This window comes from Crocodylus siamensis, chromosome 6, assembly GCF_052110815.1.
Source record: "Crocodylus siamensis isolate JL-2025a chromosome 6, ASM5211081v1, whole genome shotgun sequence".
NCBI classification, from domain to species: Eukaryota; Metazoa; Chordata; order Crocodylia; family Crocodylidae; genus Crocodylus; species Crocodylus siamensis.
Window position 1 is genome coordinate 32,443,479 of NC_143400.1, and position 16,023 is coordinate 32,459,501.

The window sequence follows — 16,023 nt, forward strand, 5'->3', positions numbered from 1 at the left end:
CTCCCTTGAAATACTGGTGGTCTCAGGTTCGAGGTGCCCCCTCAACAAGAGTGGGGTGGAACCAGGGTTTCCCTTGCTTCCCGGCTCAGCACTCTGACCACAGATCAGACTGGGGCATTCGCCTACAACACTGAAAGGTTTCAGGGGCTTAAACCAGGCTGCATTTACTTCTCAGCACAGCACTCCAGGCACCACACTGAAGGTCAGACATAACCCTCTCCCTTCTCCAACAAGCTGGTTGAAGCTGAGCCACTAAGAGACTCACTACAAAAAGTGAAGGAGGGAAACTTGTGCCTTGCTGGGAACAAGGGTCTACGTATAGGACCTTCTCTCCTACAGTCCCATAGCCACCTCACTGTCATACACCCTCCACCTTGCTCCTTCTCCCTGGCTCTGCTTTTTCTTACACACCTCCTCCTTGCGCCCAGGCAATCCAGCTTCAAAAGAGCATGAGAGAAAGGGATGCCTAATATCTGACCCCTTAGTACCATTGAGGCCAGTCCCTTGTTGTTGTAGGCAACCACATGACATATCAATTACTTCATATACTGATTAAGCACCATTCTAAAACTCATTACATTTTTGCCTCTGTTGGAAAGCAGTTCCAGTACTGCTTTTTCTCTGTTGACTTAAAGTGCATGAACGTCACATCAGTTTAGGATTGAATTTTTAACTCTCATACCAACCATTTCCTTTACAGTTAAATTCTTGAATCTTACTGCATCAAGTCATTTGTGAAAACCCAGGGATGTCATAAGCCCAGCTTTGCATCTGAAACATATCTGCAAAATGTACTTAATTTAATCAAATGACAGAAGAGATAAAAGTGATTCTCTGTTTTAAAGGAATATGAGAATTCTTCTGATGCCTCCCTCCTAGTTAAGTAGTGAAAAATAAATAAAAGTAATATTTATGCTTTTATTTTCTCATGAAACTATCATCTGCTGTACTTATTCTATATTGAATCCACATTGACTTAGGATCTGCCTCATATCTAGTTTGTGTACATTCAGTGTCTGTCTCAAACAGATTTACACTCCAAATTCTCAGGTTTAAAAAACAGAAGATTTGAAAGACCAAAGAATATCTCCCAGTATTTCCTAGTTTAAGTCACACACTGTATTTGAGCTAGCCTGATTTTGTGATCAAGTAATGGAATTTCAGTTTTCAGTAAAAATATCTTCTAATTCCTGATCTTAACAAGAGTGAATGCTATTAGCATAGATGTATCAATCAGTTAATCCAATCCACTAAACATTAACACAACCCACACAGTTATGAACTCCTTCTATTCCAGTAAAAACACATATAGGAGTGGGGGACTAGACTAGACCTCCTGGGTTTCGGAGCACTGTTTTCTCGGTTTTAGAGGCAACACAATCATATAAATCCCTTGCATATATTTATCCAATCCTAATACTAGGCACAAAACCCCACTAACATGTTTCTCATCATTTCTCTACATAATCAGAGTTAGCAAACCTTCCTTCCTTGTCTTTATGTTGCAAATGCCATCTAATAGGATCAGGATTGAAAAGGTCTTTTTAAAACTTCTTGAGATCAGAAGGGACTGGGGGCCGAAAGGGAGACAATGACAGTTCCCTAAGGAAGTTGCACAACAAAGTGGCTCAGGGTTCTCTTCTTATTTGCTTTCTCCAAATTAATGCTTAGGGAAAAGGGATAAACTGACAGCTCCAGTGGTTGGAGGTTTTTGTTCACAGAGAATGTGCAGAACTAGAGAGAGCTAGCATGCCAACATCTATTCTGAGTGACTGAAACCCTCTTTGCCTGGCATTCATACTCCATTGCCTGTCCAGTCCTCATTATGCAGGTTTAGATCATAGTTTACTATAAATGTCATATGGGTGCATCAGTCAGCGAGTGCATCTTCACCTCTGCTTTACTGCAGAGTAGACTAATTGGCTCTGTAGTAAAGTGTCACATGCTGTGTGTAGACAAAACAGGGGGCCTAAATTGAAGTGGTGGGTTTAATCACACACCCCACTGACTAACCTGACCCTCTGGTGGGGAGGGGAGGGTGAGCTGCTAGTGGGCAGAGCGGTCCCTGGGCTGCGGGGCGAGGGGAAGCGGGGTGTGCTGGTGCTTCCATCCGCAACAGCAGCAGCCTCCCACGCCCAGCAGCACATGCCTGCAGGCACCCAGCTTGAGCACTTCTAGGGGCAGCACAGCTGCAGGGGGAAGCACCAGGCCTCCTCCACACAGCTTAGGCAGGCTCTGGGGAGTGGTGGGGGGTGGGGCAGCAATCAGGCTTGCTGCTTTTCTTTGGCAGAACCTGCTTTCCTGGGCTGCTGCCACACTGCCTGCAGGGCTTCCTGCAGAGCCATGGAGCTGCATGGAGCCCAGTTCTTCGCTCTGCAGCTTTAGGGGCAGCAAACTAAAACTCCTCAAGAGATTTGGTTTGCTGTGCCCCAAGTCATTTAAGGTTCATTACACTGGCAAATTTCCTACAGTGGTCAGAATTTATGCACAATGTCACTGAGACGTGAAAATACCAACACCATTAAAGTTGTGCAAAAGCATTTAGCCCAGTTTAAAGTGTTGTGCATACATGCCTCTTCTTTCGTCTACATGTGTCTCCAACCTACATGTGTACTGGTGCTAGGAAATAGTAAACTTCTTATCTCTGCCATAGATAACACTGTCAAGGACAGTACAAGCCTATGGCAGAGTACTTTACTGTGATGAAACCCATGTGCAAATGCTCTTTCCCGCCATGGCAGGGGGTCGGACTAGATGATCTGCTCAGGTCCCTTCTGACCCTAGAAACTATGAAACTATTGCAGACATACATTGTACCAGGTCAGGCCAGCCAGCCAGGGGCCCACTATGCCCTGGCTCAAACTGCTGCTGTCCCAGGATCACGTGTAAATGCTGTTCTCAGGAGCAGTTGACACTAGCTCAAACTCCTCTGGAGTTTCTTGTGTTGCATTAATTGCATGTGTAGATTCACTCACTGAGCATTAGCTGGGTGGAAGACAAATTGCTTCTCTACCATCGGGATAAATGTCACATCTACTTCGTATTACCAGAAATAAGAGGCAAGGTCAAATTATACTCTATAGACTAGCCAGAGTTGATAAAGCTATATAGCACAAGCTTTTGTGAGCTGTAGCTCACTTCATCAAATGCAGGTCATGAAAGCATATGCTTTATATGTATATCTATTTTGGTTAGTCTATAAAGTGCAAATCTAACTTGTCTTTTACTTGACTTGAGACTATGTCTCTCTGCTCAGACATATGAGATCAGCTATGTGCTAATAGCTTATAGCTTGGGCAGTATGGTCACAAGCTATTGCACTTCTCAGACCCAAAATGTGGCTAGGTCATCAAGCATCCAGGAGAGAAAGCTTCCTGGCAAAAGAAGGAGGATAAACAACGGGCTCCTGATTCTGTAGCTTAGAATGGTGGCTTTTTCCTTGGCCTAAAATGTATGCATCTTCTCTGGAGTAATGGGATCTGAAAGGAGTGAAATGGATTCTGGTGTCTTGGTGGCCTCTTTATATTACTTCAGAGCATGCTTGGGATGGTGATTTTAGGGTGGAGATAATTTTTCAGCCTAAAATGGAGGCACCTCTGTGACACCTAAGAAATTTAGTCATCCCAAAAGGATTCAGAGTGTTTTGTAGGTTACAGTAAAATGCTATTTCCAGGCTTTGGAGCATTAGAAGCACGATAGAATTCCATCCTCAGTGTTTTGAATGGTAGCAAGTAGTGAACATCTTTCTGCACATGCTCTTTATTGGTTGTTCTTCTAGAAAATAGTCAGTGCTTTAAGAATGACAAATTATACTCTTTCATTTCAGAAGGATATCGCACCCATATATACATTCCAGTTAGACACATGAGTCTGATGTGGGGGGATGTTTGGTTCCCCAGGGACAACTAGTGGCAGGGCACCTACCTCTACCATGTGTGCTGGAAATGCCTCTACCGTGCACGCTGTGGCACATAGCAAGTTACCTCAGGTAGGGTACCAGAGGCAGTGGCTAGCAGTCTAACCTGGTATCCTAGGGGATCTCTCCAGGCTGCAGCTACATCACTCCTGCCACGCAGAACCTGGCTGGCAGGAGAGCCTGGTTCTGGCCGTCAGGCTCTGGCTTTGGGCAGCACATGCTGCCACGGTGTGTGCCACTGTTTTTTTTAGGTAGGTGTTTTTGACCCCTTGATAGCCTGTTTTTTATGATTTGCATGTAAATCCCAAACTAATCACCCATCATTGTGCACAAGATGTCCTCTCCACCAGCCTCCAGTGCATACGTGGGGAGAAAGCCAGCTGTTTCAGGAATTCGTTCCATGTTTTCAGGATCAGCTAACTTTATGGTGTGACTTTCATGGCCAGGGAAAATTCTTAGCCACAGCTGGCCAAAAATGCAAATGCGATTGGAAAGATACAATGACATTTGCCACTGTGAAAGACTGAGCAGCCTCAGCACCTAATGGCGTACACTTGTCAGGCCCTATATGATTCGAATAGATTCTTCATCAAGCAATGCTGCAAATGCGGAGGATGCCTGAGATGTTCTGCCAGATGCTACATGAAAGTAAAGGGCTTGGAATACTGAGAACCTCAGACTTAAAATTGAAGTACATTTTTTATCATAATTATCAGCAGGTGGCTGAGAAAATGGCCACAAGTACCTATGGGACAGATACTAAGCAGAGGCAAGCTGAGAAGCACGTGCAATAATAACGTGTTGCAACAGGGAAAGACTATTATAGTTCTAACACACAATAAGCACTTGACATAGTTCTTGGTCCACTCACATCAGGCAGTAAATATATTAGCAGTAATAATAACAGTAATAATAACAAGGAAAGTTAATTGTTGTTTGATAAGAAGTGCCATCCCTGAATTCTGGAATTATAAAAGAGGCAGAGCAGGGGATAAAAAGATATTTAAGACTTTGTAATTTCTCGTCTAATGTTCAATATCCCTGCAAAGGATGCTGCCAGCTGAACATTCACTCATGCTCCTTTCTAGCCACACCATTTTGTTTAAGAAGCCTCTCAGAAATGCACACTGCTCTATCAGGCTGCAGTTTTCAAACAAAATATCCCTTTAAACCAATGGAAGTGCTGGTTCCAGCCCCTTTCAAGAACTGAATGGATGTTTTCTCTGGATTGAAGCAGGTTCTTATAACTGGACCTAATTCTTTCCAGGGGAGTGCTTTAGGCAGCAGTTTAATAGCAATTCTGGGACAGTACCTTTTTTTGATCAATTATCAAAAACAAAATCCAATCAAACAAAAATTCTCTTTTCAACTCGGTAATGATTTGAAACAAATTTTGAAACCACAACATTCCTTCAGAAATTCAAATTTTATTTCCCTACCATGTCTGTAACATCAATTCGTATTTCCAATATGTTCTGTAAATTTGTGGGCACTAAAACTGGTCACAGCAGACATGCTTACACATTCTCCAGGTAATTTTGAAATGCAGGGACACTGAATACATGTGATGCTAGGAGTTCTGGGGCGTGCTAACTGTTGGCTTAGAAATGGTATTTAAAGATCTGTTTTGGGGGGGATTGGCTTATAGGTATTGATATATGCATTGTATGGGTTCAAGATGGGCAGCAGGGGTTAAATGGATTTCTAAAGAGCTTGGAAGATACAATCACAGCTACTCATGGCCCTGAAAATAAATGGGGTGTCTAGCACAAAAAGCCCAACGGATGGACAGAGCCTGAGAACTGAGGGGGGCATGCCATAACATGAGATCACAGCCTTCAAGGTGGACAGGTTATCTAACACAAGAAGGACAAACAGCCTGGGAACCGAAGACGTATGTACCAAGCTGCTCTTAAGCAGGAGAATGTATTTCATTCTGCAGACATTTGACCTTGTACAAGGTTAGGTAATACATAGAGATTTCACATTGCATTTACTCTATTCCAAGATGAGATCCCCCTCCCCCCCCCAACCACACACACTTATCATGGGGAAAACAAAGCCTCATCTTAGAATTGAATTGAATATGAGAGAGTTTCATTGAAGAGCTTTGGAAGAAGCCAAGCTTGGCCAGGGACAGCATCAGCAATACACAGGTTCTTGCTTTCAACATCTGTTCTCTGGCTTACTTGCCACCCCACATTTCCCTTGCTAGCAGGGATCCACTCAGGGAAGGAAGAATCTGCATGCTACTGCTGCTGTTCCAGCTAGGCCAGGATACCTGCTTTCCAATGCTGCCTACCCCCCGTTGGTTTCCCCACCTCTTGTCTCCTTGCCTCTGCTTTCTCCTGGCTGCTTCCTCCTACTTCTACTTTCCCCAATGCCTCCTTCAACCCTAGCATCCCCACTGCCTGCCCTGCCTGCCACGGTTAACACCAGCTCTTCCCCGCTGCCTCTGTTTTCCTGCCAAAGTGGTAGGGGAAACAATTTTAATAAAACCCTCAAATAATAATATTCTAATCGTGGCAAATCATGACGTATTTATCATTTTCTAAGTCTAGGGTCTATTATTGGGCATAGGGAGTATATCTGAAATTTGAAATCATCTTAGATATGGGTAAATACAGTAATATAAAAAGCACCTTTAGCCTTGCTTACTTCTTTAGAAATATCATTGAGTAGACCATATCATTAAATAGACCTAGGCAAATTGGAGGATTGGGCCAAAAGAAATCTCATGAGGTTCAACAAGGAGAATTGCAAAGGCCTGCACTTAGGATAGAATAATCCCATGCACCGATACAGTCTGGGGGCTGACTGGCTGGGCAGCAGCTCTGCAGAAAAGGACCTGGGGGTTACAGTGGACAATAAGCTGAATATAACCCAACAGTGTGCCCTTGTTGAAAGAAAGTTAGCAGCGTCCTGGGCTGCATTGGCAGGTGTCTTGCCAGCAGGTCAAAGGAAGCATTTAAAACAATGGTGTCCTACAGTGAATGTTTTGATGATTATAATAAGTGAAGGTGATATTCCTCCCATTTAAGAAGAGTACAATAAATAAATAAATAAAATTGGCTTTTAACTTCTTATGTGCTTTACAAAGTGCTCCATTCCTGTCTATGTTCAAATGTGCTAGTGACAGGATGTTTGTGTCCATACCTGAAAATCAATTAGTGGTGGAATGGGGTGAAAGACAGAGCTGGAGAGAGAAAGCAGTATCCAGAGGCAAGCTGTGTTAGGAAACAAAAGGGCTAAAGGACAGTGGAGTCCACAAGTGAGCTAAATCAAAGAACCAGGAAATCAAGGGTTGAGTAGATAGAGCCTTCAGAGTGCAGTTTAGGAGCAGGAAAAGCCCTCTTACCCAGACATTTCCTGTTCTTCTTCATGGTCTTAAATAAGAGAAGTTGGAGGTCAGGTAGTAGGAGCCAGCCACTTGGGTACAAGGGAGGTGGCATAGTCTTGGGCACTGCACATGGTCTTCCATGAGCCCCATCTTGACTGTGGAAACAGCATCAAATATAGGCTACTGTGTTGGTCAGGCCAAGGCCCTGGGTTCAGAGTTGCAGGCCTGATATTATCCCTGTCTCCCCACTTAAGATAAGCCCCTAGATGGTGCTGGTCCTGATTTATTGAGGTGGTTCTAGTGGAATGCCTTTAGTTAAAGGTCACGGACATTTTCCTCAGGTTCTCATGTGCGATTTTCAGTACCATATTCCTCTCAACCACGGGGGTGCCATAGCTTCCCCAGTCTCCGTTTTGGGTCCAAGAATTTTACAAGAGGTGGGAGAGATTGGGTCTGGTGCAGCAAGGAATTTTTTATATATCATCTGAGATGAGATACGTTGAATACTTGTTGGGCCTTTAGGTTTAAAGGTCATGGAGTTCATCTGCTGGCTAACACAGTCAGCTCCTAGGACACAATGATTCATTTTTTACTAGGGCCAGTCTGTATGAAGGTTTTGAGCAGAGAGTCATACCTTTTGGCCTGTGGGACAATTCTGGCCAGCAGTGTAGGTCACCCTGCGTTTTATAATCTCCCTTGGTCTTTTCAAAGTACTGTGTCAGTTGTTCTTGAATGTGGTGGAAATGCTGTACCCAGTATGCAGGTGTGGGTTTGGTGGATCTGCTAGTGCCAGGTGAAACTGGGAGGCAGGGGCAGGGAAAGGGGATTGGAACCATAATTTGCAATGAAAGAACTTTGCCTTGTGAAGTTACAAAAGAGAGGACCAGTTATCTTGCTTGGAGATGAATTGGCTCCCTGGTCAGATAAGATGTATCCTGGGAGTCTGCTGATCCAAATCACATGGTCAACCCACAGCCAGGCTTTGTCTTTAGCAAAGAAGCCAGAAGCACATGGGATGAAAGTGTGCCAATTTAGTTATGGAAATATCACAAAACAAAAGCTTGAGATGTGAATCTCCACAGTGAAATGTAGGTCAATAGCTGCCCATAGCTGAGGAAAGTTAGGAAGACATTTGAGGAGCCTGCTAGACTCCTGATGAAGCCTGTTGGTATGGTTGCATACATCACAGAAGTGCACAAAGGCTTGTACTGCCCTGTGCATCTGTGGCCACCAGAAGTAGTGGGAGGCAAACTGGCACATTGTTGCCACCCTCGGATGTCCCACCAGTGGAGCATCATGGCTTAGATGAAAGAACAGTAAACATGGCAGGGCCAGGGGGCACGTGCATCTTTCTCTTAGTAAAGATAACTCCATTTTCAGTGATATGGGTCCTTCTTGACAATTGACTTCTCTGTGGGTACTTCTAAATATCTTTCCATAGGTTGTAGGTAGGCTGTAGCAATTCAGTAGTGGCCTGAATTAATGCTTGTTGCTGGGTCTGTCTGGACAACGTTAACTTTAACAATTCTGAGAGTATGCTACCTCAGCCAATCTGTATTAGGGCTGTGTGAGGCTTCAGACTCTGCTTTGGATCTGGAGAAGCTTTGGACACTTTGCCAACTGAAGCAGCACATCCAGATCGAAGTGCTGGATTTATTAGGCTTTCCGTAGTGGTTTGGAGCTTGCAACGCTCTTCTGAAAAATGTTGCAGCCACTCTGGAGATCTGGCCCTGGGGTATAATGGGGAATCAATGAAATATCTATAACTTTCTTGTGTCTGATTTGGATACAACTTGTACACATGGTATCCCCTGCTGAGAGCGTGTGTCATGCCAAGTTTCAAAAAGATAGGTGCAGGGTTCTGGGGGAACTGCCCCCAAAATTCTTGAAAGAAAGCTTGTGTCACATCTACATGTTACAACACAGGGGGGTAAAACTTCAGGGATGGTAGCCCCTGGTGAGATCACAAAGCCTGACATGTTTCAAAAGTGATGGGTGCAGGGGTTTGGGGGAAACTGCACCTCAAGCTGATGACAGACAAAATCCATGACAGAGATAACTTCATGTGTTAAGGCACAGTGGACTGAAAACTGCATGGGTGGTGGTCCTGCTCAGGCCATGAAGCCTCCAAAGTTTCAAGGAGCTAAGTGTAGCGGTTTGGGGAAAACTGCACCTCAAGCTGCGGATAAGCAAAACTTGTGTCTTGGGTGACACGGAGTGTTAAGTTGCAGCATTATGAAAGCTGCAGGGATGGTAGCCCCTGCTGCGGCCACAAAGCCTGCCAGGTGTCAAGGAGATCGGTGTAGGGGTTCTGGGGCCCTTCTCCCCTAGCTGCTGACAGACAAAACTTATGTCATGGGTGTAAAGTTTTGGACCTTTCATTTTGGTTGTTGTGTTTCTTCTGTTTTACTATCTCCATTAAACTGTCATTCCTCTTTTAAGTGACACTAGTCTTGTTCGCCCTCTAGTCACAAAAAATATTCTAGTGTAGTTTGGAGACATCCAAGCTACTCTTAAGGATAAAAACAAATGTCAGATTTCTCCCAGGGTAAAGCCTTTTAATCTGATATCCTATGCATATACAAACTTGTTGTCCCACTTTAAGTACCTGTGAAATATTGGAGATAACACTTTTTTCCTAGGACAATCCTGGCTAATTTAAGTAAAACCCCATTAATACTAGGAATAAACTATGCATGAAAAGGGTTATGCTGGTTGCAGGTTCTCACTCTATTCAATCAGAACCTCCTCAAATGACTCTTCCTTTTTTACCTTAAGGTAATGAGTAGAATTAATGTGTTAGACAGCTTCAGCCTCTTTTTTTCCTCAACTAATATTATTTAGTAGGATATTTGTTGTATGGCTAGGGGTCCAGTCCCCTCCTCTGTCTTATGGGTATGTATACCTAGATTCTTCACCTACTATGCAAAGGGACTTACTGTAAAATGGACAGTTCTTACAAATGAGAGTGACAGCCAGCACTTGTTAAATACTCTATAGCATAGGTGGTTTGGTTTTTCGGGGGGGAGGCAGGACTTCTGACAGAAATGTGGGAGACTTGTACATCTTGGTAAGTGTGGAGCTGGTGTTTTTCCATTTCTTTACACTTCAGCCTGCTCCAATGGAGCAAAATGTAATCCCATCATGGTCTATCCATTTTATCCAAAGACTATTAAATCTAACTTGCAGAGAAGCCATTTGGAACAGGAGCCAAGCTTAGTCCTTCTTTCCCAGTACGGGACAATGTTCATTGCACTGAATCATGCTTCCTTTGGCTTCCTCTTCTTTTGGTTCCACATATTTTCTGACGTTTCTTTCTAAGTGGGACAGTCTAAGAGGAGTCAAGGAGATTCCTCTGGGCAACATCTAGGTATGGCCCCAATTATTAGGGCACCTCGCTGAGACTGACAGATGGAGCACAAATGTGCCCTTACTGGCAACAAAGTCTTTCCCATATGATTGTGATGTTAAGTGATGATATATAGTACCCTTCTGGTGTATATTTAGACAAGTATAAAATGTTTAAATGTATCTTTCTTTCCTCCCAAATGTCACTGGTTATTTTTAATAACACTAAAGGTCTGAGCTGCTCCCACTCAGGGGGGCCACCTATAACTTCACGTCTTTCCAAAAATATGACTACAGTACATATGTCTGTTATCTTGTATTAAATAATCTCTATATTCAGTTACATGGTCATCAAAGAAGAGGACCAGTCAGACCAAAAGTGATCCATGATGGACAGAGATATTCAGAGCCAAAAAAGACTAATGTATATCAAGCTCCTGAGAGGAAAGAGGCAGAAGAGGGCATGGGGATTGGAAGGAAAGGGATAGAATGACGCCTTTCTGAGTCTGGGCCTTTAGAATGGGTCAGCCTGAGCAGCTCTCCCTACCCGTCTCTACTACTTACAGTATCGTAAAATCTATGTTTTATTCGCTTCTCTTTTTTTTAGGAACAAATATTGCCCTCAGGAAGTCAACGCCTACATGGAAAAAGCGAATCAGACGGTTATCCCAGAATTTGCCCTCCTGGGACTGTCTGGCCTTCCAGAATTACCAGCTTTACTATTTCTTGTATATGATTGGTATTTACCATATAAATATGTCAATGTAGCTATAATTGACTGAGTACAAAATCTGGGGTTATTTTTAGTGAAAATACGGTATCAGGCTTTGGTTCAGGAACCAATCCCCTATTTATTACATTGTTTCTTATGAGAAAATTGGTTCCAAGTTACAACATTTTCACTTAAGACGTGGTTTTCAGGAACCAATTGTGTCATAAGTCCAAGGACTGCCTGTACTCCAGCCAGGATGAACATCTGTTGGGTTGGGGGGGAAGGGAAGGGGGCTGTGCAGAACCCTGAACAACTGTAGGCACCATTAAATACTTTGCAGATTTTTTTTTTAAAAAGGAAAATTATAGGAATTTTGTTTTTTGCTAACCAATTTGTTTGGTTTTACTCCCTAAAATATTTTTTTATATATACAAATAAAGGTTTAGAGGAAATGGTGAGCAAAAAGGATTTATTTTCTAATTGTCAAAATGGAAAACTTCAGGATTTACAAAAAGGAAACCAAACTATTTTGACATTTCTTGAATTTCTGCTCACTTCTTCTGCTCTTCCTTTCTGTTCCCTTCCCCCCGACACGTTCTTGAAATATTGCTAAGTTGCCTATATAGGATCAGAGAGGGCTGGATATGGCAGAGAGTCCAACCCCACTCTGATGTACCTCTAGTAAGTTTTATGTTCTCATCTCTCACACACAAATAGAAATAAGTTCAATTAGTTTACTTTGACATGATAAATAAAAATCAATAAGAAACTAAAGTATGCATCTAGTTCATGGTTTCACCCATTGGATTAAACAAACATAATTATTATTTCAGCTGCCGTGCCTACTTGTTTAGGAAAGATTAACACTGAGAAATGCTAATAAGATCATCCCTCTAAGGAGATACAAATAAATATTTACTGCCAGCTCCACAAATGAATGTACGCTCCACCTGGAGTCTGCAAAGATGTTCTCTATACAAGAGTGGATTGTCTGCTTCATGGGGAATTTGAAGAAACTGAAGCTGTAGGAGACAATACTCCAATATTTCTATAAGTACAATTACATTCTGTCTAGTGTTCTTTTCCATCCCACTTGTTGATCCTGCAATTGGATTATTAGGGACTTTAAAATGCTCCGAAATGGGAAAAAAAAAACCCAAAACCCCCAAAACAAGGCATGTGACATTATTTTTGGAGTTGCCTTTATATACACAAAGTTGGACTTGCTATGCTGGTTTGCAGTAGCGGTATGCAGAAGCTGAAAATTCTATTGCAAAAGCAGATTTCGCCATCCCCTTAAGTTCACTTTGCGAGGTTTCAGTATGTTTCCATGGAGATCTAACGACAATTATCTCCAAAAGACTATTTTCAGAAAGAAAGTCCCTCACATCCTAAAATCAGTGTGTACCTGTCTCTGAGTATATGTGCCTTCACAGCTACCCCTGAAATGACTGCAGCTAGTGATGCATGTGTAACCATCTTCAAGGTATGCAGGGAAATTCTGTCAGTGTGCTTGCAGCATCCAGGAGGTCAGTTCAAGCTGCAAAGCCTGCCTGGGAAACTGTGTAAATATGCCTACGCTGAGATCTGTCCTGGCTTGGGCATACTGCTCCCAGGGACCGGGCTAGTTTAAAGACACCTCAGGTCTCTCTATATTGAGACTGAAGTGTATCCCTTCTGCTTCTCACTGATTTCCTTTCCCTTTCTGATCATCAAAGCCCCCTGGAGTGAGCTCAGTACCATTTCCTTGACAACTTTACAAAGTCCCTTAATTTGGGAAAATACCTTTTAAGTATAAATGTTCTGGCCACCTCTGATTTTTAACAGTAAGTCCCAGAGTCATGAAACTACTCAGAGCTACAAATGCAGTTCATATGCTGCAAGAGAACCATTAGAATTGCTTGTTATTTTTCCAGGCATATGTGTTCATTCCCTGTCCCAGGGACTGCCAGTAGATATCTGCAGTCCACACAAGTCTTAGTGGGCACCTGCTCCCGTCAGGGGGGAAATCTGAGGTGGCCAGGTGTGTTGCCAGTCATAGAATAGCTCAGCATGCTGTTATCTGTAATACAGGGGTGCTCTTTACCACAATCCCAAAAGGCTGCCAGGCTTGGGTGCACTTTTGGCCAGAGTATAAAGATTTCTCTTAAAACACTGAGAAAGTCAAAGGACTTATTAGCGTGTTACCTTTTAATTCTGCTGAACTTATGTAGGTAGTCCAACAAACCAGCTGGTCTGACCTGAAATATTTACATTTTTCATGTTCTTTTTGGGGGAAAGAGTGAAAGTAAGAAACAAAGAGAAAGAGGGAAATACAGGTACATAAGATATCTTTGAGCAAAATGAAAACTGGTAATTTCACAGGCAGTCCTCGACTGACAACATTTCGAATTACAACGTTTTGCACTTACAACATTTCCAAATTGACACTTTGTTTCAATTTCCTGATATAGGTTTTGAGTTTACAATGCTTGATGCAACACAACACCATGCCATGCCAGCAAACAACTTCATGGCGTCACGCATGTCCCTGGAGAACATCTGTCCAAACTTCCTTCGACACTTTCTTTAAGAAAGCAGACAAGACTCCAGACAAACCTGCAGCCAACACTCCCGAGAAGACTCCAGCCAAGAACCCTTCACAAAGTCCAGCAAAGTCACCTCAAACAAGTCCTTTCAAATCAATATGATTGCGATTTATGATGTAAATATATTAGTGTAGCTATATTAGTCATCTATAATTGACTGAGTCCTAAATTCTGGGTTATTTTTGGTGAAAATAGGGTATTGGGCATTGGTTCAGGAACCAATCCCCCATTTATAACATTGTTGTCTATGGGAAAATTGGTTCCGAGTTACATTTCGACTTAAGGAACCAATTTTCAAGAACGCATTGTGTCGTAAGTCTGAGGACTTCCTGTATTTCCCATTCATGTGGATGATACTTATACTTAAATGATATCTTTACCAGCAATTAAGAGAAAAGAAAAGCAATGGGAAAAAAAGAACTTTCACTGATGTTCCTCATTGTTTGCTTGATTCTTTCCTGATGTCTTTGTTTGGTTCCTGCTTCCTTTACGCTAAATAAGAAAAATGGAAAGAACACCAGAAAGAAACCACTCTGCGTTGAGTGAATTCATTCTCCTAGGTTTTTCCAACTTTCCACGTCTCCAGTACCTGCTTTTTTCTGTGTTCTTTTCTACTTATTTGTTCACCTTAGCTGGAAACCTTCTCATCATTTTCCTTACCCATGTGGATGCTGCCTTGCAGACCCCCATGTCTTTCTTCCTCAGGAACCTGTCCTTCCTGGAGATGTGCTACACAGCTGTGAACATCCCTAAAATGTTGGCCAGTCTCCTTACAGAGGACAAAAGAATGTCTTTCCTTGGCTGTGCTACACAAACCTATTTCTCCTTTTCTTTTGGAGGCTCAGAGTGCTTTCTCCTGGCTGCAATGGCTTATGATCGTAATGTCGCTATATGTAATCCCCTGCATTACCCTGTACTTCTGAACAAGAAGACATGCAATGCACTCACTGCAGCATCCTGGCTCAGTGGGATAGTTGTGTCCTTGGGTCTCACTAGCATGGTGTTTACTTTACCCTTATGCAGATCTACTATAATCAACCATTACGTCTGTGACATCCCTCCACTGCTGAAGCTGGCCTTTGGGGACACTTCCCTCATTGAGCTTTGTGTATTCTTGTTGGCAATGATTTTTATTGCCTTCCCCTTTGTGCTGATCTTCCTGTCATATGTACGCATTGTCTCCACTCTCCTGAAGATTGCCTCAACTGAGGGCAGAAAGAAAGCCTTCTCCACCTGCTCCTCTCACCTTATTGTGGTGATATTATTCTGTGTCTCTGGCTGCCTTACATATCTGAAGCCCAAGGCAAACTACTCTCCAGATGCAATCAAGTTTCTTTCTTTGTTATACACATTCCTCACACCCACACTAAACCCTATCATTTATACTCTGAGAAATAAAGAGGTGAAAGGTGCTTTCTGGAGAGTGCTTGGGAAAAGGAGGAATGCTTGAATAAAGGGAGGGATTCCCTGTACATGTCTCAAGCTCAGTTCTACCTTTCTAACTAGGACATTTATGTAGGTCCAGCCCCTGCTCTGATACAGATGATTGTTTTTCATGAGAGTTATGCTCGTTCTAAAATTAGTGTAATGATATTAGTGTAACCTTACCATGACACAAGCATTTGCTGAAAAAGGGAGGAGTCCTTCCAGAAAAAGTCAACACTGGTGCTCTCAATCTTCAGTTCCATCAGTTCAGTAACAGCCACTAGGTGAGGTTTGTGGATATTCTTGGAAAGATTCTTTTTGAGTGTCTCCTTCCAAGAGCAGCTTTCTAGTGCTAACAAATACTAATGTACTCTGTATGGCTAGGTCCCATTGCTATGTCTACACAATAATGATAATAAGAAGAAGAAATTAAGGAGGTGAATATATATTTTTGTTTAGCTAATTCCTTTGTGTCTGTTGAATTTTATCTTTGATGCTGATGTTGTCATTTGTTACTGCACTATTAAAACGGCTTTTACATGCCTTCTATATCTCCTAGAATCCCTGGTTCTTTCTCTGTTCAGGATTAAAACATTTTCTTGAGGTTTGATTATTTGGGATATGGAAGGAGGGTATAAGAATGTTTGAAAGGGGAGTGACAGTGGTCTTTAGATAGTAGGTGTCAGTGATTATT

The 16,023-nt window shown here is 42.6% G+C and overlaps 1 protein-coding gene across 1 annotated transcript; it reads left to right on the forward strand.

Moving 5' to 3' along the window:
- Positions 1 to 14,409: 14,409 nt before the first annotated feature.
- Positions 14,410 to 15,354, forward strand: LOC149862224 (olfactory receptor 10A7-like). Its single transcript, XM_090052648.1, has one exon. It carries the CDS (start codon positions 14,410 to 14,412, stop codon positions 15,352 to 15,354), a length of 945 nt encoding a protein of 314 aa, XP_089908774.1.
- The last annotated feature ends 669 nt before the right edge of the window (positions 15,355 to 16,023 follow it).